The sequence below is a fragment of the Python bivittatus genome, unplaced genomic scaffold (genome assembly GCF_059951505.1).
Source record: "Python bivittatus isolate LINGU-HERP-01145 unplaced genomic scaffold, Pbiv_v1 ctg000160_np1212, whole genome shotgun sequence".
Classification (NCBI taxonomy): Eukaryota; Metazoa; Chordata; class Lepidosauria; order Squamata; family Pythonidae; genus Python; species Python bivittatus.
The window spans coordinates 8047425-8074907 of record NW_028277076.1 but is presented as its reverse complement, the minus strand read 5'-3'; the positions used below and the strand labels follow the sequence as shown (position 1 = coordinate 8074907).

At 44.0% G+C, this 27483-nt stretch overlaps 1 protein-coding gene across 1 annotated transcript in view; it reads left to right on the top strand.

The window, feature by feature from the left end:
• ASS1 (argininosuccinate synthase 1) overlaps positions 1 to 26685 on the top strand; it is a 73925-nt gene extending 47240 nt beyond the window's left edge. Inside the window, exons 11-15 of the mRNA XM_088147093.1 lie at positions 275 to 339; positions 5479 to 5610; positions 16805 to 16961; positions 23454 to 23519; positions 26434 to 26685. Of these exons, the coding sequence (XP_088003219.1) occupies positions 275 to 339; positions 5479 to 5610; positions 16805 to 16961; positions 23454 to 23519; positions 26434 to 26485 (472 nt within the window). The 3' untranslated portion in view covers positions 26486 to 26685. The remainder of the gene's footprint in view (positions 1 to 274; positions 340 to 5478; positions 5611 to 16804; positions 16962 to 23453; positions 23520 to 26433) is intronic.
• The last annotated feature ends 798 nt before the right edge of the window (positions 26686 to 27483 follow it).

Genomic DNA, 27483 nt, shown 5'->3' with positions numbered 1-27483 from the left:
GACCAACAGAAATGTTAGAATTTTCAGCAATGCCCTGTTGGCTGGAAATCTGGGAGTTGAAGTTGGCACTGCCCAGAGGTCACCCTTCAGTTCCTAGAAGTCTCAGCAATGGCCATGTGGCAGCTGGCAAGGGAAAGTTGGGAGCTGTAGTCCACCCATTTAAAGAAGGCCGGTCTCATCCGTTGAGTTTTGGGCCATGTGTGTTGCACCATTTTTATGCAGGTTCAGAAAATATACCCACGTGTAACATCTCTTATCTCCTTTTTTCCTCCAGTGGCAAGCATGGTGTTGGGCGTATTGATATTGTGGAGAATCGGTTTATTGGGATGAAGTCAAGAGGTAAGGGTTCAATATTCTCCTATATGCCCATTTCCAGTGGCTCTAATAATGGGTTTACATAACACATAATCCATGGTATACTCAGCCCAATGTTCTGGTTTTGTAGGACACACTAAACTATACATTGACCATAGAGATTGGGTTCACACAACATGCTAAACTAGAATGGTCTTGATAGTCTGTGGTTCATGAGGACCTTAGCCAACCTATACATTCCCTGCCTGGCAGACAGGCTGTCTTTAAATCTGATGGCTTATATTCAAAAGTGGGCAATTAACGCTATCGTGCCAAGTCCGTGAAGGCCCAGCATTTAAATAACAAGGCTGTCTACTTGAATCTGTCTTGGCAACAGAATCAAGTTGGGTGAAGGAAGTAGCTTCACACCAACATATGGCCATCAACAAACCATCTTTTAACATATCTGGTGGTGGCCTAAAGAATTCTGGGATGGTTCTTCAAGGAATATATTTCCTTTTTCAGAGGTAGCATCTCCATTTCCTCTTTTCTCCCAGATGATGAGGCTGACTAGGTCTTGCTGCCAGAAGGAAGTCACCATCTGGAACTAGTTGTCCATCTAATCCTAATCAGCTGGGTTCACAGTGTATAAATTTAGCCTGCTCAGTGAAAGGCCTGGGAGATATCTTCACACAGCACACCAAGCTTAGTTAGTTTTTTTGTGGTGTGTAGATGTTGTAAGAATCCAGCCTAGTTGGTGGTCTCTGATGGAATATGGCCTGTGAACCCAGAAAATATACAAACCCAACCATACATTTTACATAGGAAAGAATGTTTTTAGAGAGTTGCATATGAGCTGGTGAATATATCACCCATGTTAGTATGGGGAATTCTGGGAGGTGAAGTCCACATATCTTAAAGTTGCCAAGGTTGAGAAACACTGCTCGATACATTGAGGCAGGAAGTTATATTTTTTTCTTGACATCAGGAAGATGACCTTGAAAAAGATATGCAGGAAACATTCCCTAGGCAAAAGGGACTGAATTTTTTTTAAAGTCTAGCGCAATGAGATAGCATTGATTCCACTTTTAGAGCATCATGCTTCTTTGGTTAAGTTCACACTGCTCTAGTCATGGTTTATGGAATAAACCACAATTCTCTGGGTTCACACATCACACCAGTCTATCAGTCTGTCTTGTCTTTAGAAGGAGCATCTTCCGATGCTAACTTGGTCTTGTTTTGTTTTTCCCTTGTAACTAAGGGAAAGGTCCTCCTTGGCTGTACCTTGGCCAGGTAAAGTAGTGTAGAGAGTCAGGAAGACGACCCTGATGAAGATATGCAGGAAATCTTCCCGAGGCAAAAAGGACTGAAACATTTTTTAAGTCCAGAACAGTGAGATAATATTCAGAAGTGACTCAGGCAAATACCTCCCTAATTCACTGGAGTAAAAGGGGGAGAAGGTCCAGCACAATCCGACTTGTAAAATGCTATTATTAGAGCCAATCTCAGTACAAGTAGTTTTAGTCTTCCTGTGGAGTTGATTTCCTGGTCTGGTCTACGTAGTGGGCCTGACACTTTTTCTGTAATGGTCTGTGGGAACAATTTTGGGAGAGAGGAGGAAGAGCTGCAGCCAGGGCAACAGTCAGATAAGAGGCAGCTTAGCCCACAGAAGAAAAAGGGGTGTGGGAAACATCTCAGAAGAGACTCTCCTTTGTTTTTTGGACTGTAAAGGCGAGGGGGAGAGGTGTCCTTTCCGACTTGCAAGATTCTGTTACAATCAAGACAGAGCTAGGACTCCTGGGTGTGCTTCTTGTCTGGGCTACCTCGCAAGACTGGCATTCTTGCAGAGGTTCCCAGGCGAGTGTGCGTGGCCCCAGCTAGGACCACGGATCCTGCCAAGACACCCACAATGCCCTGGTGCAACTTAAGCAGACCCATTGCAAATTAGAACATTTTAAGTAGCAAGAGCTGTCTCGGATTGAATCCACGTAGTCCCCCACCCCGTCCATTCCTTTCTCTCTTCCCCCACCAACTCTCTCCTAGCAGCAATTACAGCACGATTGAAATATACTGAGCCTCCTGACACTGCTGTCTTTTTACTGTAAACACAGAGAAATGCAGTTGACACTCCAAGTGGCGGAGTGACACTTTTGAAGGGATCTCTTGTCTCTTGCATAGTAACACAGGAAGAGCATCTATCATTTGCTTCTTTTCTCGCGCTGTGATTTGCACTTTGACTGTCAGAGGAGAGGGGAGGGGAGTAAAAATATCCAAAATATTACTTTGCCTTCCAAACGACCGTCCTCGTAGCTTCAGCTTCCTGTCACCGATCAAGCAAAAATATTAGAAAGCGGGAGGAAGATGAAGGGGGGGAAAAAGGTGTCTTCTATTTTCATTTATTTTTCCTGAGTAAAATGGCTGGGGGGGAGGGGGAAATTGGAAGGGGAAATGCATAAAGGAGAGGAAAAATTGAATGAGAGCTTACGCATATATGCAAACATTAAAACACCAGCTTTTTATCAGTCTAAATTAACTTTAACATCCCCAGAGGAAGAGATCTTTTTTCTGACACAGCAGATCTCGCTAGGGCTTGCTTGCTCTTTTTTTTAGTTCCCCTCTAAGGTTTCCAGTTGCTATCAGAGGGTTGCAAAGGATATATATAATATATCATGTATAATACATAACGTATTTTATATATACAGTGTGTATGTGTATCCTTGTCTGTAATTAAAGGAATACATGTACGTAGTATGTATAGAATGTATAGAATGCATAACATATTATCTATCTATCTATCTATCTATCTATCTATCTATCTATCTATCTATCTATCTATCTATCTATCTTTGTGTGTAATTAAAAGGAAAAAAATCCTCCTTCTTCACTCCCCCTTGCACCAAAGCCACCCGTCCCTTCCAAAGCCCCTTGTTTATTCCCAACTAAAAGTTGTGCAAGAGGTTGAAATTACAGCCCAAGAAAGAAAGGCAAAAGTCTTCATCGGCGTATTGATTTAATTCTAATTTTAATTGGGATGTGGTCTTTAACTGCCCTGGTGTTCTCAGCTTACAGTCTTTCCAACCGTTTTCTCAGGTTAAATTTATTTATTTATTTGTGTAGTCGTTGTTGTGTTTATGTTCCGTTTTTCCTCTTGGACCTCAAGGGAAAAATGAAACAAGCCTAACTGACTGTGTGAATGCAACGACTAGACCTTTACCCTGATGGAAGCGTGTTGCATGAAGATACAGCCGTAGTCATAATGAGCAACTCTGGGAAGTTCCCTTGTCTAAGGAGACTTTTGCAGCCTTTCTGGGTAGCACAAAGTGGGGAACCAGACACACAGTCTGTGCTAATCTGCTTTGTGCAGCTTCAACGGGCTTCTCCTGAACCCAAGGCCAAAGTGCTATGTTCCAATAATGCATGAAGCTACAGTATGCAATGGGCAGAAGGAATCACAGGAACAGGAGGAAGAGCCACAACCAAGACAATGGTCAGATAAAAGAAACCTGAGTCCAGGGCAGAACTGTAATCTGAGGAAGCGTCTCAGACAAGATCTTCCCTAGTTCTCACAAAGATAAAGGGAGGGAGGGAGGGGGAAGCACATTCAGACTAGCAAGATTCTGTTACTATAAATATATAATAAAAGTAGAATTAGCTTACATGTCTTTGGTGTCCACGTTTGCTCTATCTTGAAGGGCTGACACTATATATCTACTGTCTGTCTGTCTGTCTGTCTGTCTGTCTGTCTGTCTGTAATGGACAGAAGGAATAATCTTGAGGAATAGGAGGAAGAGGTTCAGCAAAGACAACAGTCAGATAAAAGAACTCTGAGTCTAGGGCAGAAATGTAATCTGAGGAAGCGTCTCAAATGAGACCCTCCCTAGTTCTCTTGAAGATAAAGAGAGGGAGGGGGGAAGCGTGTTGAGACTTGCAAGATTGATGTCAACACTTCGAGGTAGTCTAGACCAGGAAACCCAAGTTATGAATGCTAATACTACTTTATTATAAGGTTACAGTAACAGAATCTTGCAAGTCTGAATGTGCTTCCCCCTCCTTCCCTTTATGTTCAATCGTGATTTGTTGAATAAATCACAGTGGGTTGTATTTGCGTAACATATTATGCCGTGAAGGAAACTCACCATGGTTTGGACAAGCTGCTAAGACGAAACACAACTCACACCAACGCATGAATCCCGTTGGGTGGACTGACAACTGTCTGAAGACAGTTTCTAACCTACCTTACATCAAAGGTGGTCATTGTCTACCTCTCCTGTTTCCTACAAGCCAACAGGAACCTTTGAGGATTCTGCAGGTTTGGGTGGTTGGTTGACTGTTTGTCCTGATGTGTCCTTGCTTCAGGGATATACTGCTCCTGCAGATGGGGACTCCACCAAGCCCTTGTGACTTTCAGAGCTGTAGACCAAAGGCCCAAATCAGGATTATTTTATTTTCCATTGAAAAACAACCTGAATCCACTTAAGCTCCAGAATTGCTGGGGGCTGGGTGGAGTACAGATTGAATACATGAGCAAATAAAAATAACGATTGATTCCAAAAAGCTGATCGCTGCTAATCCCTGGTACCGAGTTCTCCCCGGAGAATGAAACTTTCCTTGTGCAATGCGTTTTCCAATCTTGGGAGACCCTGAAGGACTAAATCGGGTCCTCCATGAAGGAAAACGCATGGAAACTCTCCCTCTGATTCTGCTGTTTTCCATTCTTCCCTGCTTATCAAGGTCTCCCCCTGCTTTTTTTCCCCCTTGTTCGGTGGAAGAGTAAAGGGGGAGAGAGATGAGAGGGAAGATTCTTTTTTTTACAGACCCCCATGACTTTGCCCCGCGTGGTTGTTTAATTACAGGTTTTCAGCCCCAGACTGGTGGGCATCCATCGGTGGGGAATCGCCTTCTTAAACCCTGTCATTTAGCCTTGTTGGAGTGTTTCTTCAAAAAGAGGAATCTAGAAATTTTCTCCACAAGGTGCGGACTGGACTGTCTCGGCCCCAGCGGGATTGTAATGACAGTTGCGTTTTATGGCAAGCTGAGACTGAATAGAGCCGGGACTGCATTTCCTTCTGTCAACCGAATCATTATTTTTTGTCATTTCGTGACAGTTTAGGACTCATTCTCCATTCTCTTTTCTCCTCCGTCTTCCCCCAACCCTTTCCCCCTCCTCTTGGATGAAATGGCTAGGTATCTATGAGACTCCAGCGGGGACAATCCTCTACCACGCCCATTTAGACATCGAGGCCTTCATGATGGACCGTGAGGTGCGGAAAGTCAAGCAAGGGCTGGCCTTGAGGTTTGCCGAGCTGGTATACAACGGTACGTAACAACGCACAGACGTTCCCTCTCCCCAGACCATCTTTTTCCCAAGCTGTAGAAGCCAGAATCTTTGGATCAAATGCTGGTCTGTCACTTTTCCTGGTTGATGAGCTGTCAGCCTTGTGAGGTAGTCCAGACAAGCACGCCCAGAAGTCCTAGCTCTATCTTGATTGTAAAGTTATATTATATCAACTAGGGAGGGTCCCTTCTGGGACGCTTCCCATGTCCCTTTTCCTTTTGTGGGCTAAGCTGCCTCTTATCTGGCTGTTGTCTAGTCTGCTCCTCTTCCTCCTGTCTCCCAAGGTCATTCTCACATACCTTTACACAGCAGACTGGGACCCTTAAGCCATTTCACAAGTCCATAAAAAGCAGGTATTTCCAAGGTAGAGAACATTGCTGGCCAGACATCATCGACAGGAATGTTGCAAATGTTATCTGAGTCTGGGTAGTTGTGACAAGGAAGTCCTCAACTCCTGGTGTCTGAAAATCCCATTAGCCCCATGGCAAGAGATTGTGGATTCTCCAAAACATCTAGAGATCATTGGCTTCTCTCTACCTGACTCAAATGTTGCCCAGGAGGTAAGCACGACAGACTTTTCCCATCAATGATTATTTGCTTCTTCTCTTCTGTCTCACATTCCCAGCCCCTGAAAAGCAGTATTTGTCTGCAAATATTTCATCCTTATAAACAGCCAGCTTCTACATCCTTAAGGATGAGAAGCATCATGTTTTCTGTGGGTGTGCAAAACTCCAGGACTGCAGAGACTTCTGCTTAGGAATAATGTTGAACAACACTGGCAAACCACTAGACTTCCAGGAATTTAGCTTTCCCACCGGGCAGCTGATCTGAGCCCCTCTTCATTTTGTCCATATTTCGGCTTTATTGCTTTTTTAAAACCTTGACAAAATGATATGAAACTTTTTGCGCCTAATTATTTTCCTAATACACTTTTTTTTTTTTACTTACAGTGGGAGGGGCTCTTTTGTTGTGGTGGTTTGGTTTGGGTGTGCAAATGGATGCATTTTTAAATATCTCTTTTGGGCTAGAGAAACTGCATTGCAAAATGCAATAGAGCGTTCTGAAGGATTTCTGCATTTTGCTTCACTTGTGTGGAAGACCCAAAACTCTTCCCAACCGAGGCTTTGAAAATGCATCATCTCAGGTCTTGCTGATCTTGATGAGGCCCTGTTTTTTGCCCCAATGAGAGTTTCTGACTTGACTCTGGAAGCCAATGGGAAAACAGGCATGAACTCATTTTGAGTCCCCCGACTTAAAATACTGACACCATCACCCTTGATGTATTGGTGCAACCCAACTTTAGAAAATCAGGACAAGTAAACAAGAGAAAAAGAGGCCCCAGCCTCAGAAGCAGCTTAAGTGAATGTCACTAATTGTTCCAGAAGTGGATTTTTTTAGGGTGGGTAATAAAATAATATGGACAAAGGACAATGTTACTGCAACTTCTCTCTGATCGCCTCCTGAAAGGAAATTTCCTGGCAAACAGGCTCAACATTGGTTGCTCTGTTCTGTGAGCTTGATAAGCTCAGAAACTCTAGCCACCACCACTTAATCTACAGTCCAAGAGGGTATTTCTTCAGCCTCTCTGGTATGTTAATGTAAAGACACCCTTGTGCTAAGTTAAACTCTTGAGCGCTCATGGACGTGTTTATGTACTTTTCTTAGCAACAGTGCAGAAAAGGTTTGCCATTGCCCTCTTCTGGAATTTATATTTTTACTTCCCAGTCTTACAACTGAGAATTTCCTGGTGGTCTCCCATTCAATTAGCAATAAGGTCCAAGTTTACATAGCTTTTTTAGTTGGCTGGGTACCATCACTTCTACTCACCAGCCTCCAAAATAGAAAGTAGCTGTTCAGGGAACCAATCTAGTCTGGCCCTTCTCCCAAATGTCCGCTGGCTCCTATAAGTTGTCCTCTGATGAATGATGAACCTGAGGCTCTCAACATGGTGCTGAATTGCAACTTCCAGCCCTCCTGGAAAGCATCTGCAAGAGAGAGGGATGCTGGGAGCTGGATTTGAGCAACATCTGGAGAGATGTTGGCCTAGAAGAAGTGGGGGTGTTTTAATAGTGTGGGAGCTTCTGGCTTCCTCCAGAACTTTACTACCAAGATGAGTCTCAGTTGAGTCAACTGGGCCAGCTTCAACCTTCATGGGAGTTCTCCATGGTGCTGAAATATCTCTTTTCTCCAACACTTTGCACTCCATAAAGTAGAACCTGCTGGCTAGACAGATTTTTCCACCATGAAGTTATTTCCATGCCTGCTTTAATTCCTTACAAGTTCAAGACTCTTAAAATATGCACACACCCCAACTAAAGAACAATATAAGCATACTTTACTATTATACAAAAGGCTATCTACTTTGAAAAAGAAACTTAAGCTGTTCTATATTTGAAAAACATATATAATGAGGAAAGGAAAGGCATATAGGTAGTCCCTGGGTTAAGAATGCCCAGTTCACAGATGACCCATAGTTCAGAACAGAGCCTATTGTAGCAAAATTCAAGTTAAATACACAATGATTCGAGTTCAATACACAATGGTTTGAGTTCATTACACAATACTACTTCTACAGGATTATACAATAATACTGTTCCGGCTTGCGTACAAATTTGACTTAAGGACAGACCTTGGGAATGGAACTCGTTCTGAAACTGGGGACTACCTGTACTAAATTATTTGAGGCTGGGGGAGGAGAACAATGACAAAAATGAACCCCCTAGAAAAGGAAAGAAATTTAACAAAGAAAACCAAAACACAACTGAACAACTAAGCAAAACTAAAAAATACCTTGATTTGTATTTTCCAACATGCTGTCAAACATAGTGGCCTGGAAATACGCTTGGGGGGGGGGATTCACTCAGCAGATTGTCTAGCTGTGAGTGGGTTTAAGCCCCCACTCAACCAATTTTGGGCCAGTGTGTACCTCTTAATTATCCACTCTTATTTTTCTTACCAAAAGAAATCTGCTATGTAGAGTCAGCCCACACTGGGGCACTGTGCATTTTAGCTTGGACTGAAAGGCCCAGGTGGTTTTGTTAGAGGAAATGCATGAAAATGGGAGATGAAATCCTGGTTTGTATTTTTAAAAAGTGCCAAGGAGTCCTTTAGCAGAAGACAAGGAGGTTGTTACCCCTGACATTTTCAAGCAGCTGTGTGGTCAGCAGGGTGAGCCATTACTGGATTGCTGCCAACTGGGAAGGTGAAAATAAAGGGGAACCAAAACAGTGGTTGAGTTGGAAGCACAGAAACAACAACTAGAAATATCTTATTGCACAGAAATAGGGGAGGAGGCCCATTTTAAATAGGACTTTGGGTTCTCTTCCCAATCGGATCCCAAACAACCTAATGGTCTTCTTTCTTTTTAGCATATTATAAATACTAACCCTGAGCTAGAAGGTTTTGCAAAGTTTGGACCAATTTCCTCTCTTTATTGATTTGTTATAGAAGCCTTGCCATCTAGCGTGACTTAGAGTCTCAGGAACAATGTATTTAGTTGCTGAGGACCCAGCTGAGTTTTGGAAAAGACCCCATTCCAACCTGTCAGCTCTGTAATGCAAATTAATTCCAAAGGGGGCATCTCTTGAACCTGAGACTTCTGAGTAGGATTTCTGTTGGCTTTTCTTTAATGATCTTTATTCCCCAGCCAAAAAAGAAATCAGAGATCAGGTTGAGGGGAATACAAAGAAGCTCAGAAAAAGCTAGCACATCTGAGAACAGCCTTTCTTTCAGATGTTTTCGGAAGGACTGCAACTCCCAGAATGTCCAACCAGGTGATTTCCAGCAGTGGTCGCTGGAAATGCTGGGGGTTTCAGTTCCAATGCATCTTGAAAGCAGCAAGTTGGAAAAGCTGCAGTGGAACAACTCCTCTCATCGCTGGGAGCTGTCCAAGGTCCAAAAGCAGCCATTGCTGTTGGTGATCTTCCAATGACCATCAAGTGGCTCCTAGTTTCTTGCTCTGACCTTTTAATCTAGGCTGCTAAGTAATCTGTTGCTCTCACATTCCTGTGTTTTATCATGGGACACCCAAGACAGAACTGTTTGTGGTGGTCTGGCTGGCCCCACCATTAAGCAAAGTAAGGTAGTCATCTTAGAAAGTTGCTTCAAGAAGAAAGTGACAACAGGGTACTGGAAGATAAAGTCATATGTATCCTTTAGACCAGTGTTCCTCAACCTTAGGAACCTGAAGATGAGTGGGCTTCAACTCCCAAAATTCCTGGGAGTTGAAGTCCACACATCTTCAAGTTCCCAAGGTTGAGGAACACCGCTTTAGACTGTCTTGTTAGTCTGTTACTTCCAAATAACCATACTAGAGAGTGTTTCTACATTCAATGGGATCACAGCCGTGTTATCCTTTGCCTTAGGCAGCAAAATGCCTTGGACTAGACCTGAAAGATATATTGGGGATCTTCTAAGCAGAGAAAGATGTAAGGGAAAGATGCCCACTGCTATCCATCTCACCACTGTTGCACCCTTGAACAAGCTTTTGAAGAATACTATCTCCAAATTTGCTTGGCAATTTCTGAAAAGTTTTTTTTTTCTCCTGCAAAAGGCATGTGGGGTTTTTTGGGGGGGAGGGGGGTTTAATTATGCTCAGGATGGTTGAGAATTTCTTTTGTTTCTTTGGGGGTGTTTTGAATTGACTTTATAATTGGAAGTGGCAGTAGTAGTGGTGTTTTTTGTGATATGTCTTTCTAGCTGTCCTGTTTTCCACCTGAAAAACTCCAGAGAGGATCTCCCTCCTGAGGCTCCCCTTGAGATGAAATAGAAGGATGGGATGTCAGGGAGGCTGCAGATGGCTGGAAAGAGGATTTTATGTTCCCATGTCTCTATCCCTCTGCAGCCTCCCTGCCTGATCCCACTTCCCCATCTGAAAAGGTCTCTCCCCTTGGGATTAAGGTGGAAACCAGGGAGGCTGCAGGTGGCTGGAAAGAGGACTGTGTGTTCCCCATCTCTCTGTCCCTTTGCAGCCTCCCTGGCTGCCCACACTTCCCAATACAAAAAAAAAATCTTACTGGAGGTCTCCCATTGGGTCCAAATGAAGGTCTGAGAAGCCAGGGAGGCTGTAATGGCTGGACAAAGTTTTGTCTGTTCCCATTTCTGCAGCCTCCTTGGCTGCACCCACTTCCCCACTTCTTCCTTCTTGAGGCTTCCTCTTGGGACCAAATGAAAGTATGGGGAGTCCGAAATGACTGGAGAGGGGACTGTCTGTTCCCCATTTCTGTGTCCCTCTGAAGCCTCCCTGGCTGCTCCCACGTCCCTATCTGAATAAGCCTCTCCCCTTGTATCTCCTCTTTGGATTAAGGTGAGAAGTCAGGGAGGCTGCAGATGACTGGAAAGAGGACTGACTGTTCTCCATCTCTCTATCCTTCGGCAGCCTCCCTGGCTGCTTACCCTTCCCAATCTGAAAGAGATCCTTCCGGAAGTCTCCCTTTGGGTAGGAAGCCATGGAGGCTGAAATGGCTGGAGAGGGGACTGTCTGTTCCCCATTTCTGTGCCCTCTGCAGCCTCCCTGGCTATCCACATTTCCCCATCTGAATAAGACTCTCCCCTTGTACCTCCCCTTGGGATTAAGGTGGGAAGCCAGGGAGGCTGCAGAGGACTGAGAGAGGACTGTATTTCCCCATCTCTCTAGGCCTTTGCAGCCTCCCTGGCTGCTCACACTTCCCCATCTGGAAACCCGCTCCCTTCCGAGGTCTCCCATTGGAATTTCATGGAAGGATAGGAAGCCAGGGAAGCCGCTGCCTTGCGTGGAGCAGAAATGCCCTTCTGAAATCCACCCCATGACTTGTAGGCAGAGAAATCGGGTGGGATGCTTTGGCTGAGTTTCTCTCCCACCGTTTCTCAAAGGCAGGACTCTTACTTTGCTATGACTATAATGTGCTACTGAAAAAGCTCCCTTGGGGGATTACCCTCTTATTCCCCCCCCCTTTGGAATTAAAGGGAAGTTGGGGAAGCCAGAGGGGCTGCAGACCCCTGGAGAGAAGATTGCATCGTGAAAGAGGGGACATTGACACCTGTCCCTTGGCCCCCTCTTTGCTAAAGAATCCATCCATAAGCAATTTCTTAAACAGAATGAGAACTGGGCGGTGGGGAAGAATGAAAAGAGGGTGGTTTTTTCCCCCAGCATTGCACTATTTATTTTTATCAGCTTCCTGCCCCCCCACCCCCATTGCTACCCGGTCACAGCACTTGCACAGAATGATCAGGCAGGAGGGGCGAGACGCATCTGATTTTTAAGGAGTCTCTCTTCCTTAAAACCCTTTCCTTTAAACCGGGCAGATTCTTAGCAATGCCTTCTGTGCCTTTTTATCCGCACCTCTCCCAGAAATCAACTCCTGCAACGTGACAGGCAAACAGTAGCTTGTCGGAAGGAAAAGCCATTAAAGGGCAACAAAACCAAACAATCCCCCCCCCAAAAACACAGGCCAGATAACCATATTGCCGATGACAGAGGGTTCCATGCAGCAGAGAAGCAACGCTTTTGCAGCCCTGTCTTCCTTAAACACCTAATTATTGTAACTAGTCTCTGAATTTAAGGCAATTAGTGGTTGTCATTTCTCTTGTACCCCTGCAAATTCTCCTCCAGCCTGCTGTGGGAAAGGTAGCGTTGCAAAATTCGCCCTCCTGGTTTTGTTCTCGCTCCCTCCGTACCAGGTTTAAGCCAGGTGTTGCAAATGGCACGGGACTCCCACAAGCTTTTCTATTCTGAGGATTAGCGCCAGGTTGCTGTTACAAAGCCGGGAGGGCCATTAAGTGGGGCGGGGGGTGAGGGGGAGAGAAAGAGAGGATCACAGGGACTAGATTTTTAAAAAATTTATATTTATTAAGAATTTTTCCATAGAATAAAAGACAAATCAAAAGGGGAGGGAGGGAGGGAGGGAGGGAAGGAAGGAAGGAAGGAAGGAAGGAAGGAAGGAAGGAAGGAAGGAAGGAAGGAAGGAAGGAAGGAAGGAAGGAAGGAAGGAGGATTGACTTTGGGGAGGGAAGGAAGGAAGGAAGGAAGGAAGGAAGGAAGGAAGGAAGGAAGGAAGGAAGGAGGATTGACTTTGGGGAGGGAGGGAAGGAGGAAGGAAGGAGGATTGACTTTGGGAAGGGAGGGAGGGAGGGAGGAAGGAAGGAAGGAAGGAAGGAAGGAAGGAAGGAAGGAAGGAAGGAAGGAAGGAAGGAGCAAGAAATGAAAAAAGAGAGGAAATGACCCCTAAACATATGAATGACTTCCGACCTTCTTTTCAACAGATAATTGCAATTTCGTTGTCCCTCCTCCCACTTAGATGTTAGACAAGCTCCTTCAGCCCCTTCTTTCATCCCCGTCTTTCATAATCTTCAAATCCATAAATCATAATTTCATGACTTCTTTCAGCAAAAAGTCCACATAAGGTTTCCAGTCTTTCAGAAAAGTTTTTCTGTTTTTTTTTTTTCTCTGAGCAAACAGGTCCCTTTTGCCATTTCTCCAAATTCAGTCATTTTCACAGTCTCTTCCTCCATGGTGGGAATTTCATTATTCTTCCATCGTTGTGCATACAGTAATCTTGTTGCAGTTACTATATACAAAATCAGTGTACCATGAGTGGGATCACATTGACTAGAGCATGCTGGCTGGGGAATTCTGGAAGTTGAAGTCCACACATCTTAAAGTTGCCAAGGTTGAGAAACTCTGGACTAGAGAGAGCATTTTGAAGAGGGCAAATAAGAATGGAAAGGGAAGATCTCTGAACTTGAGTAGATCTGAATTGGTCTTTAAATAAGTGGGTAGTTTGACAGTTACAAAACAGCCATCTAGTAACGCCTCTGGAAATACTGGACTTAGCTAGGACACAGTCTACTCCCTGAATTAAAATGGGAAGCAAGTTCTACGAGATGGTATGAGGACTCCTGCCTTGGGCAGAGGGTTAGACTAGAAGACCTCCAAGGTCCCTTCCAACCCCAGGATTTTCTGATTCTCTTCTGAGCCAAAAGGTTGCTAGGGAGTGCAGATGTAGACATTTCTACCCCAAAGTCAGACCTGTTGAGTCCAGTGGAAGCAGCAGAAGATACAGAATTGCAGATTCAAATGTTGAAGAGTTACGATTAAGGTCTGGAAGGCTTTGATAGAACACCATCAAAACAGTCTCAACTTTCCATTGTTGTGATGGTTGATTTCATTTTCTGAAACTACTTTGGCCCAGACCATCCATTTAGGGAAAAGACAGGTCTGTTTCCATCCCATTCAAACTAACAATTCAGTCTGAATGGTTGATCTGAGGCAGGAAGTCCACTTGATTCAGAGACTGGAGTGAATGGTCTTGCAACCACCTTGTTGCACTGAAGCTTTGCACCACTGCAATGCCATCAACCCAAGGAATTGTGGGTAATGAAAAAACAGGGCCATTTCTATTTGGGGGGAGCAAGTCTCTGGAATGACCTCAGGGGCATTGACTTGGAGAAACTTTGAACCCCCACAAAAAGCTCTGGTAGGCATTTGGTGCTTTCAGAGGTAGATCCCAAAAGATCCCTATTCAAGAAGGTTTCAAATTTGGAATGCAAACTTGGGGTCCTCATTGGCCAATCTGCAGCCTAGTCTTCTGCCCTTACCTGTTGAACAGAGTGGGATCTTCTACATGCTGCAATTCTGTAACTGACCCTCTGAAACCCTGGAGTTCAGAGCAGGAGTGGGACAATCATGGCCCCCAAAGACGCCTTCTCATTCTTCCATCACCTTTCCACCCCAACCTATACATGGCAACCTATGATGGCTTTCTTTGTTTATGAAATGTGATGCCTTTCAAGACTTGGTTTGGTTTCTCTGTCCCAAAAAACACCACGGAAGTCAAAACGACCTGGTGGCAGCTTCCACAACAGGCTTTCAAGATTCCAAAGATCTGAAGATCCCTTCCATAGAGAAAGCAATTACAGTAGCTGGGTTATCCATCCTCCACGTCTCCCAGGAAAAAAGAGTGAAACTTGAGGATCCGCGTAGGGAATCTGAGCTCTATTGTCTTCTCATAGGAGAAGCAACAAAGCCTGGCCTATAGCGAAGGGGAAATTAAGATGTAGCTCCTTGAATTGACGACGGTGCAAGGTTACTTGAGAAATGAAAGGTAGCAGATCTCCACCATATGGTTACAGATATCCCAGTGTGATAGAGACCTGCGCCTGCCTTGAAGGAACTAAAATAAGGTAGAGGCTCTGTTGGGCCTCTGGTACAACAGAGGTAGACCAGTATTTAGCAGAAAGGGCTACTGTTTCTACCGTAACTTCTTAATTACAAGAAAAGAAGGCGGGGGGTCCCCTCTGTGTTCCTGGCGATGAACTCTCCTTTGAAGATCCTCCTTTGAAAGGGTTGATTTCTGTCCTCCTTTCCTCTTCTTCCTCTTGGGGATTAGAAACGGTCATCCTGTTCCACTTTTTTGTGTAGTCGTTCGATTACCCAGGTGATGCACACCTGAAGGGTCTTTTTTTTTTTAGCCATCTGCCCTAGACGTTGACTACCCGGTTTCAGGTGGTCCTCCCCAGATGGTCTTTGGTAATGTTACATGTATAATCATCATCTCGGCTTTTTGCCCCTTGAAATGGGGCCCTACAAATGGGGATTTTGATGCCTGGGTTTGAAAAGAACCAGCGTGATTGAATATCTTGGAACTGTAACTTGCAGGTTCAGATGTTTCACTTCAAGCTTGTAATGCAGTTCTTGGCTCAGAAGAAGATGCCAAAAGACAAAATGTGCAACTATGGAGGGAACAAAAAAACCTCTTTTGAAATAGTTTGCTCTCTTTAGTCCCCAGTTTACCTCCCAAATTTTTTCCCATGTCATGGACGATGACCATTTTCTTAGATGATTGTTTGAATCTGAAACACATTCTTGTCAGCCTGCTACAGTCTTGTGTATCTTCAACGATAAGCCGAGTTTTTTTAAAGACAGGTTTGTTGACCAACCTCTAGTTCACCCGTGACACTAAATGACATTAGCAGTGCGCACATTATACAGAGACAAAAACAGATGGTCCTCATTTGGCTTGGCGTTCAATCGGAAGCAAACCCTTGTATTCCACTGATCCAAATCAGTCCCAAAATTTATGGCAATAAATGATTGACGTCCTCCTGCAACAGGCTGAACCCAGGTTCGTTAAAGAAGCGGTTGCATTTGTGCCATGTTAACCTTGATTAGTTTTAAACTAGGTTAGTTTTTTGGGGGAGTGGTTTAGCATGTTTTGTTTGGATTATTTTTTGGTTGGAGTGATAGTCTACCTTTTTATTCAGGAGCTCAACATGGTGTACCTAATGTTCCTTCTTCCTCTCCCCTCCCAAACCCCCCAATAGCCCTGTGAGTGGGGCTGAGAAAAACTGAGTGGACCAAAGTCATCCAGTTCCACAAGGGGGTTGAACCTGGGCTTTCTGAGTCATAGTCCAATGCTTCAACCACGATGCCATATTGTTTCTCGAAAACAAGTCAATTCCAGACTTGTACAAGGTGGCTTGGGTTCCCCTTGACGAAGTTGGCAAGATTTCCATGTCTGAGACAAAACTGCAATGCCCTTCATCTCAAAGCTCTATGCTCCGCTGTGCTGATCCCACCTGGCCTTTGTAAAGGGCCAAGGGTGCCCCATTCAGTCTATGCAGTAAAGCTACGTTCCTCCCTAGATAGGGCATGGCCATTTCACAGAGTCTTAATTCATGCTGAAATGTTTGTGTGAAAAACAGAGTCAGCTATAGATAATTTGGGCTGTAGTCCTGTTTTACCTGTTTTCTTGGGAATCATAGCGTTAGAAGGAAATGTAGAAGATAGCTAGCCCATTCTCCTGCTCAGCACAGAACCTACTGGAGAGCTCTGCCTGAAGATGGTCCAGCCTCTGTTTGAAGTCCTCCAGCCATGGAGAACACCATATCATGTGGCAGCTTGTTTTACTGGCTGGCAACTTGACCATCAGGAACTTCCTCCTGCTATCTAGTCTGAACCACCTCCCTTGTCCTTTGAACCCTCCGGTTCTGGTCCTGGGCCACAGAAAGGAAAGATAGCTCCTTTAACACCAACACAACGTAACTGTTGGGCAGTTACATATAGGAGGGCGCGATCTGTGGAGATCAGAAAGAACAGTTCCAACATGGGAGTTGGGGTTTTACAGCTAGTGAATCATGTAAGACTGTCCTTCTGAAATTTGAAGCTACTCCTCAGAGCCATCTGTTTCTTTATGGCAGGCTTTTGGTTCAGCCCAGAAGGCGAATTTATCCGCAGTTGCATCAGCCGTTCCCAAGACCTCGTGGAAGGAAAAGTCCGGCTCTCTGTCTTGAAGGGTAACGTCTACATTTTGGGAAGGGAGTCAAACCGATCCCTGTACAATGAAGAACTTGTAAGGTAAGTGTCCTTAAGTATAGTTCCCAGAGTAATAAAGGTTTTGGAGATCAGTAGACAAACCACTGTATCTCAACCTTGGCAGCTTGAAGATGTGTGGACTTCATGGCTGGCTGGGGAATCCTGGGAGTTGAAGTCCACACATCTTCAAGCTGCCAAGGTTGAGAAACGCTGATGTAAACAGCTGGAATCTCCCCTGTTAGCAGTGAAGAGACCCATCTTTTTGCTGGATTGTAGGAAGGCTGTTAGAAAGGAAATCAGAAAGTTTCCACCCAAAACTCCAAGAGGATACACAGCTGGAACTCTTGCAATTCCATCCCTTTCATCTCAATAAATCTTGTTGAAGAAAACTCTGGAGAATTGTCCTTGGAAAAGAACAACTTTCGTTTTGAGTCCCGCCTTGGAAACTGACCATGATCCAACCTGGAAGGCAGGCCTGTGTTGCAGAATTAAAACTTCTCCAACCCAATTGGTGGAGCAACTTACTTTCTTCTGGCCATGCTGGAGGCAGCTTAAGACTAGTATTTTACGAATATCCAACGATCCTTGTTGGATTGGACCGCTGTACGTGGAAGAGACTTCCATGGTTTAAATGTATGTTGAACAATGAAGTATTTTTTTTAACATGCCCTGACTTTCCTACACATCTATGGGAAAATAGGAGAAATGCCCCAGAGACATTAACAGCTCTAAAACTTCCCCCTTGACATTCATTCTTTCTTAACTTTGACTTTATAACTTCCTCTAAGATGAATTGTTTTGTTGTGGTTACTGTTTTTTCAGCAGGCAAAAAACAATTAAGCAAAGGTCTTGTTTAAAAGTGAAAAGCATTGTTCAGGATTAAGCTTTCAGCCTTTTTTTAAAAAAAAGAAAACGTATACTGCTGACTGCCTCCCTTTCTTATCTCCCTCCCTTCATTCCCCTTTCAATCCTTCTAAATGCTTTATAAACCATAAATATACCCAAATCAGTTTAGATCACTCAGAGTAAATGTCAAATTATCTCTCCCCCCTCTCTCTCTGGATCTTTCTTCCCTCCCCCTTAAAATCAGCAGTTTCTAATAATCCATCCCAACCTTTCATTATCGTTTGCATTCTCACGCGGCGAAATTAAATGAATAACGTAAAAAAAAAAAAAGAAGAAGAAGAGAAAGAGAGAGCGGGGAGGGGAGAGGGAAGAAAGAGTGCAAAAAAAAAGGGGGGAAAACAGGCACATTTATTCTCGCTGTGTCTTTAGCCATTTTCCTTTTCTTCTTGATTTCTACATCGTTGGTTTGAAAAGCATTTGAGTGACGGCATCATAGGAACTGAAGTGAGAACCACAAGAGATGTAACACGCGAAAAATGCCTCCGCACAGTGGGTAGAAAGTAACATAATTACAGAGCAGGTCAGTAGCACTCTGATGAGCAAAAATAAAAGCTCAGTTTTTCTATAGCCCCTCGGGGGAGGTAAAGTCATTGTAAACTCTTTTTTAAATTTTTTTTTTCTCCCTTTGGGGAAAAAAGAAGGGTTTCTGCCGTTTCCAGAAGAGGAAGAAGGTTCTGGTTTTTATTTTTATTTTTATTTGACTTTGCTCCCCCCTTCCCAGTTTCAAGGAAAGGGGGGGGGGATAAGAAATGAATCCGGTTTGCATTTGGGTGGAGCGCAGCAGTTTGGGGGGGGGGTTTCTGTTGCAGGCTTCTTCAAGCCCTGAGTATGTTTCTTGCAACTCCTTATTTTGGATCGCTTGCAGAACGGAGCATCGCTCCGAAGGCTGGGCGATGGGAATGACATTCCCCATTTTCATGGCACAGGGTTTTATTCGGCCGTCTCCCCCGTTGCAAACTGGATCCAGACACCATGCTCCAAAGGGCCACCTATTTCATTTAATTTTGGGGTGGGGGGTTACCTTTTGCAGAAGTTAAGTCTTTGAGGTTTCTCTTGGTGGTGTTTTTTGAGCTCACTTTTTTGGGGGAAGGGGGAGAGGACAGAGGAAGACGCTGCGGAAGAGAGAGATTTATTGATCCTCATCCCTCTGTAGCTTCTTCAGCTAACCATGTTTCCCAGGAACATTCATATCTCCATTTGGGATTAAAAAGAAGGGCGAGACAGAGAAGCTGCAGATGGTGAGAAAAAGGACAGGACAACAAGAGACGGGGCATTCACCATCCCCCCCACACACACACTAGTGCCCTTATTGCTCAGGGCATTAACACCACACTCCATCCAGAAGAAACTTTTCTTTACCAAAACTGCATTTTAAAGCTTAATTATTTTGGGGGTGGGGAGCCAGTTTTCCTTTCTGGTTAAAAAACCCCCCAAACTTTCTGGTAAACGGTATAATTCGGCGATGCTGCGGACATGGGCTCGCACACCCTCTCTCTTTTTGAACTCGCTCTTCAGCTGGGATCTTCTTGAGTTGATCTGAATCAACCAGCCAAATTCACTTGGCCCGTGGAATCAGAGTCTGCTCCAAATGGAGGGCTTAAACCGCTTGAACGAGGTCTTCCCCAAGGAGCAAACCATCCGGTTTCTCCCAAGATTTGCTGCTCTTCAGGGGTTCTCAGCTAGTTTTTATCCATATTTTCTTATTGTACTTTTTTTTTTTTTAAATCACAGGAAAAACAGCCCCAGATATGCCCCATAAACCATTAAAAAATCCAATCCTATTTATGTTGGGATGTTAAAAAGTGGGGGAAGAGTTCTGAATCTTAAAAAGAGTTAGTCTTCATCCAGGGATGTTCCAGATACTAATGATGCACCCATCTATATATCATCACTTGAACAGACTTGGTAGAAGTTTGTTCTGCTTGCAAACTAATTGTGGTTTTTTCCCCTCCTGATTTCCTGAAGCCACAATGAACAAGGAGGGCTGGCTGCAAACTTCTAGATGTTTGGAATTTGCAGGTGGATCCTTCCACCCCCCGCAGGAGCTCAGAACAGAAGAGTTCCCCAAGTTCATCCTCACAACCACCCCGCAAAGGAAATCAGTGCGAGAGACAGAAGAACCACCTTTGTGGCCAAACAGAGATTTATAGCTGGCATGTATTGTCTTACGGTGGCAGCAAGTAGCAAGGATGTAGGAGCGTTCAGGTAAAACCAAGAGTCTTATGCAGGTGGCTGTCATAGAGGTAGAGCTGGTTTTGTTCTGCTTTCTCTGCTAGGTATCACAGTCCCAAACTCAGATGGCTATCAAGTCCAGAGTCTCATTTTCCAGGGAGATAATCCATCAATGTGCCATCCAGTTGGTGATGACTCTTAATGTCCACATAGATTTTCTCCATGACCATCTGTCCCTAACCTGGACTTTCAGGTCTTCCAGTAGTTCCCTCATCACCACTGTAACTGAGTCCATCCACCTTGCTGCTGCTGGTCCTCTTCTTCTCTTTCTTCCCATTGACAGATGGATTGATTATGTGCCATCAGGTCAGTGTTGACTCTTAGTGACCCCATAGATAGATTTTCTCCATGATGATCTATCCTTAAACTGGTCCTTCAGGTCTCCCATCAGTGGACCCATCGCCACTGTAACTGAGTCCCTCCACCTTGGAGCTGGGCATCCTCTTCTTCTCTTTTCTTCTACCTTTCCCAGGATTATGGACTTCTCTGAGGATTGTTATGGCTTGCCTGGATAGCAATTGGTTGATTGACTGATTGATTGATTCAGTGCCACCAAGTCACTGTTGACTCTTAGTGACCACATGGATAGATTTTCTCCATGACAAACTGTCCCTAACCTGGTCCTTCAGTTCTTCCAATGGTGCACCCATCACTAATGTAACTGAGTCCCTCCACCTTGCTGCTGGTCATCTTCTTCTTTTCTTTCCTTCCACCTTCCCCAGCATCAGAGCCTTCTCCAGCGAGCTGGGTCTTTGCATAATGTGTCCAAAGTAGGATAATTTGAGCTTGGTCATTTCTGCTTCAAGTGAGAATTTTGCGTTGATTTGTTAGATGATCCATTTGTTGTTTTCTTGGCTGTCCATGGTCTCCTCAGAAGTCTTCTCCAACATCAAAAAAATTAATACAATGTGATTAAAAGGCCAGTGATTCATCTCAATAAGCCCTTGATTACCTGCCCAATATTTGTTAGCGAGGCAATCTGCAAATTATGCACCACGGGTAGATCAAACCTTTGACCAGCCTCCCCTAACCATCTTCCCTTCTCTGGGTCTGAAACATGGAACTAGAACAAGAAGCAACTTCACTGAAGCCACTTCTGATGTCCCAAGCCCCCGCTTTCCAGACAGGTAGGCAAGACAGCCTTCCATCCTTGTAAGTGCTTATTTAAAATAGGTTGGGCATTGATCTATGTCCCCATCTCTCTGCATATTCCTACATGAAACATTGATCAACAGACAAATTTCTCCTTCAATTGTCTTCCCTGCCACTGAGAACTGAAATCAGAAAGGAGAAGAACAATGATGATGGTCTCATCCAAAATTTTCTCATGATCCATGGGAATTTGGCGAGAGTTTGAATTATGGGCGGAGGTGTGCACACTTCCTGCTGAGAAGTTGCAAGAAACGTCAAGTGGTTTCCTGGCACTAAGAACCTTTCAAACCATCTTCGCTTGTCAAAATGCTCAAGAAGAAACATTTTTCTTCCACCTGTTCTATCAAAAGGGGCTGGGTTTGTCGAAAACAAATTTGTTAGAACATGGACATCTGCTACAGGGTCAGAATAAGGCTTTGAGGGTAAGGTGAAAAAACAGTATCTCCTTAGCAAAGTAAACCAACTGGTGTTCTTGTCATCTGAGAAACGGGGGAGGTAAAGTTTAACTGGGGGGTGGAGAAGCACAGAGGGAAATGGGAGAAAGAAGAAAAGAGGTTGCTTTGAAGACCTTGGGTGCATTGAACATTATACGGCCTGTTTTTATTGCCCCATAATTAATGGGATTGCACTTTGCCCAACAAAAGGGTCTTTCTAAGACGAACGTTTTCAAGCCAAAGGTTGTCGAAAGACATCCACTTTTAAATTAGGTGATTGTGTGCAAGGAGTGAATTCTGCTCTGGTGAAGGTTGAGAGCCTTTGATGGGGGGAAAAAACAGAGGTGGCTTTGTCACTGAATCAAGCTTCAGGACAGCCACACTCTCTCAGGGAGGTGTTGACAAATCTCTACCTTGGAGGCAATCCAGTCTTGGGGTTGACCGTCCCTGCATCTGATTTTCAAATGCTTACTCTTCCCCACCTGATAATAATATATAGCTTATAGTATTGACACTGCTAAATGGGAATTGCTCAGATCTGGGCCATCACGTCTGCGCAATCCTTCCTGCTCCAGGGTTGTGCTGTGTGCCTTTTCACACATTGGAAACCCAGGAGGTTCATTTCTGAACCCTTAGAAAGACTTGTAGAAAGGATCCATCTTTCTCTTGGGGGCACCGGTTTAAAATGAATCAACTGATTATCACCCATCTGATTATAACTGTGGGTCATTTTATCCCCCGGTTGCTCATGCAGACAGATCTTTCTAAAGCAAAAGGATCTGTGTTTGGCAGGTCCCCAGGGCTGCGCAGATCTTCAAGGAGATGTATCACCTCCACAGCATTTGCCAAAGCTGGAAGAAAGTTTCCACACCGGCACATCTTTGCAAGTTCCAAAGGAGGCTAAGAGCAGGCTGTGGGAGTTATGCAAAATATCTCGCCCCAGCTACCATACCAGACCTATTATTACATCCACAGAGAAACAGTGGACCATTCTATCATTATGCTAAGCCATAATGTGGTTGGCCAGCCATAGTGTTGAGTGATTTCCCTCCATGGTTGTGATTGATAAATCATGGTTTAGGGCTTTTCAAGTAGCTGAAGGGGTGTCACATCATAGAAGGTCTGTTTTCCATCACTGGAATGTAGGAGATGAGATGATGGATCTAAGTTAAGAGTCCAATGCCTGTTTTTACAAACTTTCTAAAAAGCAGAGTACTCCAACAATCGAATCCACGGCCAACAGAGATTGTGAGTGCCCCTTCATTTAATATGTATAGGCAGAAGTTGGTCAATTATCTGTCAGGGATCCTATAATCTGGATTCCTGCACACTAGGTTATATTTGATGGCCTCAAGTCTAGGTTTGATAGTTCAGACTCTAGGCTTCCAGAATTCTTATGGCTACTCAGTTGGTATACGGAAATTATTCCCATGTAAGTGGGGTATCAGTGAAGTCTTACTTTATTATCCTTACATCCTGCCTTTTCTACATTACCGGTTTGGTCAAGCAACATGTGAAATCCAATTCTGCTTAGCTTTTGCATGTTGGCTGTATCCCTCAAGGTAGGCAACCTGGGGCCTTTGAGATGTTTGGACTTCAGTTCCCATCAGCCAGTGCTAGCATGGCCAAGGGGCAAGGGAGTGTAGGACCTGTAGTCTAGAGTGTATGGAGGCTACCTACTTCTGTTCTAACTCTTGGTCTAAGATATTGCACAAAGAGGTCGCTCGAACTTTCCTTGAATGAAACCCTAGTCTCTTTCTGTACCCAATATTGCAGCTGTAATTCATTCTTTCATCTTCTTTTCATTCAGCATGGATGTTCAAGGGGGTTATGAACCATCTGATGCTACTGGATTCATCAACATCAATTCCCTTAGGTTTGTATTCAGCATAAACACGGTATCCCACGTGCACAAAGAGTTTTAATTCTTGCTTTCAGAAATGTTCTCCTGATCAATATGTAGACCAGCCTTCCCCAACCTGGAGGGGTCTCCAGATGTGGTGGTCTACAACTCCCAGAATACTTAGCCAGCACAAAGCTTTGAATGTATTGTTCCCTCAAGCAGATTGAGCAAAGTTTTGAGGCAGCAGATAAACCGGCAGGTATTGTAATGATGCAATCTTAAATGAATGTACCACCGGTTTTTAAAAAAGGACCAGGAATGAATTCTGACGCTGTAACCAAAAGTATTTCTTCCAAAACTCCAGCAGAAGCTGCACATGTTCAGAGCTAAAGATGCTTTGGTGGTAAGGTTAAACTTCAGAAGATGAAAGACTTATCTGGTGTGAGAAGACAGAGATGTCAGATGACCTTCCTTGGGGAGGATTCTATAAGCAAGGGTCCACTGCTGAGAAGGTCTCTTTTGGAGAACCACAACTCCCACCATATTTCTGGAATATCACCCAAAAGGATTATATTGGCAGCTAATGTGGAGAAAGAAAGTCTGTTGCAAACCTAGAAGAGCCCAACAGAATCTTGCAATGCCACCAGAATCTTCTGTCTTGGGCTTCTAGGTCCCAGAACCAGACTTGGAAGTCCATCCTCCCCATTTCTTCTCCCATTCCATGCCCAGTGGCTGTGTTTCTTGCTGCTGCTGCTGGCTGAGTGCTCTTTGCAATTCCATGATGGCACGCGCATAACACAGATCACCTGGCAACCGCATTAACCTCTTTCCTGAGTTGGCAAAACATACTGAATCATAAACTAACCCCCAGGGCTGGGTTTGGACTAGAAGCTAAACCACAGAAGGAGAAAGCAAGAAACATGAATGAATGGTAAGATTAACCAAGCTTAGTGTGTTCTGGAAGTGTTCTTGCTGGACCTTTATTTAATCTGGCTGTGCTTGCTGTGGGCCCACAGCCAAACATGAAAGGTCCTAAGTTGTCTGTTCATACTAAGGAGATTTGGACAGATCTGGACAAAAATGTGGGGTGGGTGGATTGAAGAAAATAGGGCAGAAGAATGGTGGGATGGAGATTTTTTTTTTTAAAAAAAGGACTTGTTTATTTTTCCCCCAAATCTGAATGTTTTCAGTTGAATGTTTCGTATCTCAAGGCAGGTGCTGTCACAGTCAGGTTTAGGACCGGTTGTGATAGCCCAGGGTCAAAACAGAAACGCAAAACTGCTGATGTTGGAAGGAAAGAAGATGAAAAGAACTGAATCCAGAGTCATTTTGAACCCCAGCCTTTTGTGAAGCAGAAAAGAAAGGCACGCTCTTTTCATTTTCAAGCATTTTCAAACACATGTTGCCCTAGCCCAGAGGCATTTTGTGCCATGTCCCGCTTCAAACACTGAGGGATCACAGCGTTTTAGTGAAAAGTGTTGCGCGTTGTTTCTTGAATGCGTGTGGATAAGTCCTTTCTGGATGGTAAAGTTTGAAGGCAAAGGTAAGGCATCCTGATTCCCCAAATTATGAAAGATGTGCTTGACATGAAAGCTAATACGTTTTGAGGAAAGATGGACTTCTTTCCTTCTGATTTGCTAGCTTTCTATCTGCAGGGAATGGCCCGCTAACACAAAGAGAACCTCTCAGCTGTTGAACTCCTAGGAGAAGAAAACTATTTTCTATTTAACACCATTTGCCATCATTCATTTCCCCTAGTCTTTACTGCTCTGTCATCCCCCCCCCAACCATTTTCCCCATGGAAAAATGATACATTTACATAATGAGTTCTTCTATAACCTGTTAACTTCTTTGTTCTGGATGCTAATGTTTTATTCCAGAGCCCTTGGGGGAGGGAGGAAGGGAGCAACGATGGAGAAAGAGAGAGAGAGAGAGAGAGGATGGATGGATGGATGGATGGATGGATGGATGGATGGATGGATGGATATAATGATAGATGGAAAGAATAAGAATAAGAATAAGAATAAGAATAATAAAACGGATGGATAGATATATAGGATGGATGAATGGATAGATAGAGAGATTAGATAGAGAGATAAATAGAAAGATGGAATGGAATGGAATGGAATGGAATGGAATGGAATGGAATGGAATGGAATGGAATGGAATGGAATGGAATAGATGGATATATAGGTAAGAAGAGAGAGATCCGATATAATGGATAGATAGAATGGATAGATGGATAGATGGATAGACAGATAAGGATAGAGAGAGGAGAGGAGAGGAGAGGAGAGGAGAGGAGAGGAGAGGAGAGGAGAGGAGAGGAGAGGAGAGGAGAGGAGAGGAGAGGAGAAGAATGGGATGGATGGATGGATGGATGGATGGATATAATGGATAGATGGAAAGAATAAGAATAATAAAATGGATGGATAGATATATAGGATGGATGGATGGATGGATGGATGGATAGAATAGAATAGAATAGAATAGAATAGAATAGAATAGAATAGAATAGAATAGAATAGAATAGAATAGAATAGAATAGAATAGAATAGAATAGAATAGAAGGATATATAGGTAAAGAGAGAGATTGGATAGAATGGATAGATAGATAGAATGGATGGATGGATGGATGGATGGATGGATGGATGGATCAGAGAGAGAGAGAGAGAGAATGGATAGATAGATAGATGAGATAAATAGACAGATAGAGATAAGAAAGACAGACAGACACAAAATAATTGTGTGTTTAGCAACCTGGAGACGAGGAAAAAAAATGCAGGAACAAAACCTGTCTTGATAAATGCACCTCGTGTTTACTGTTGTTTCCTTTCACGTAGCTTAATTGCCTTGAATCCTCCTGCCGTACATGTAAATTCATAATGAATTTTTGTTTCCTTCCCTCTCTCTCTCTCTCCCTCTCCCCCTCTTTTCTGCCGGTGTACAGGCTGAAAGAATATCATCGGCTCCAAGACAAGGTCAGCCTGGCGCAGAATTAATGGCAATCAAGGGGACCAAAAGCTCTTTCGCTCCCCTTCTGCTAATTTCCTCCTGGCTCTTAGAATCAGGGTAGTAATTGGTAACTGTTACCCACCTTCTCCAGCAAGGTTTTGTTACGCTGTTCAATGCCAAGGTGGCCCGCAGAAAAGCAGAGTGTGCTCCTGCGAACGAAGATGTTATTAAAATATTTGTGTCATTATTTCTCCTTTCTAAGGAGTGGGGCCTTTCTAACTCTCCTTTCTTCATTTGTGTGGGGTTGTTTCATCTTCTCACATACAACTGTTCGCCGAGCCCGTCTTTGTGATTCCTGGGGTACTGAGAGCATCTGAAGGACGCACTGTATTTTGTTGAGGATATGCATTTTTTGTGGAAGGGAAAAAAACACATAATACTGCAAGGGTTGGACTTGACCCAGAGCAAACCATCTTCCTACCTGTAAGAGCTTAGCTTGGCAAGGGGATGGGGTGGGGGGAATCGCCCTTTTCCTTTTCATAACCAACCATTAGGAGTGTTGCTTTGTCTTTGACTTAATTGCTGGGAAATCTGGTTGGGTTTCTCAATGTCTGCCTTTTCTTTTCCAAATTCTTTTCGCGAAAGGAATTTTTTTGTTTATATTTTGCCGCACGGCTTGTTGCCTCCCCAGGCCCCGTGGATTCAATGCTGAAAATCCGATTCAAGGTAAAGAGGGTACAAAAGATTGAAAGGAGAAGGTGCTTCTCGGGGAAACGTGGAATGTTAAAATGTTTGGTCTCGAATGCGACGCCGTGCACATTTGAAACGGGTCCAGGAGAAAAGCAGAGGGGGGAATCGAATGTTTTGCCTCCGTGGCTTGGTAGGATGAAAGAAACAGGATGGGAAGGCCAACTGAAATCCTGTTTAAGAGAGATTAAGCTGGTTGCCCAACCTGATTTCTTCCAGTTATCTTAATCGGGTTTAGTTGTCCTGCATTTGGAGAGTTGCGAGCAGAACCCGCTGGATCTTCTCGCAAGCTGACCTC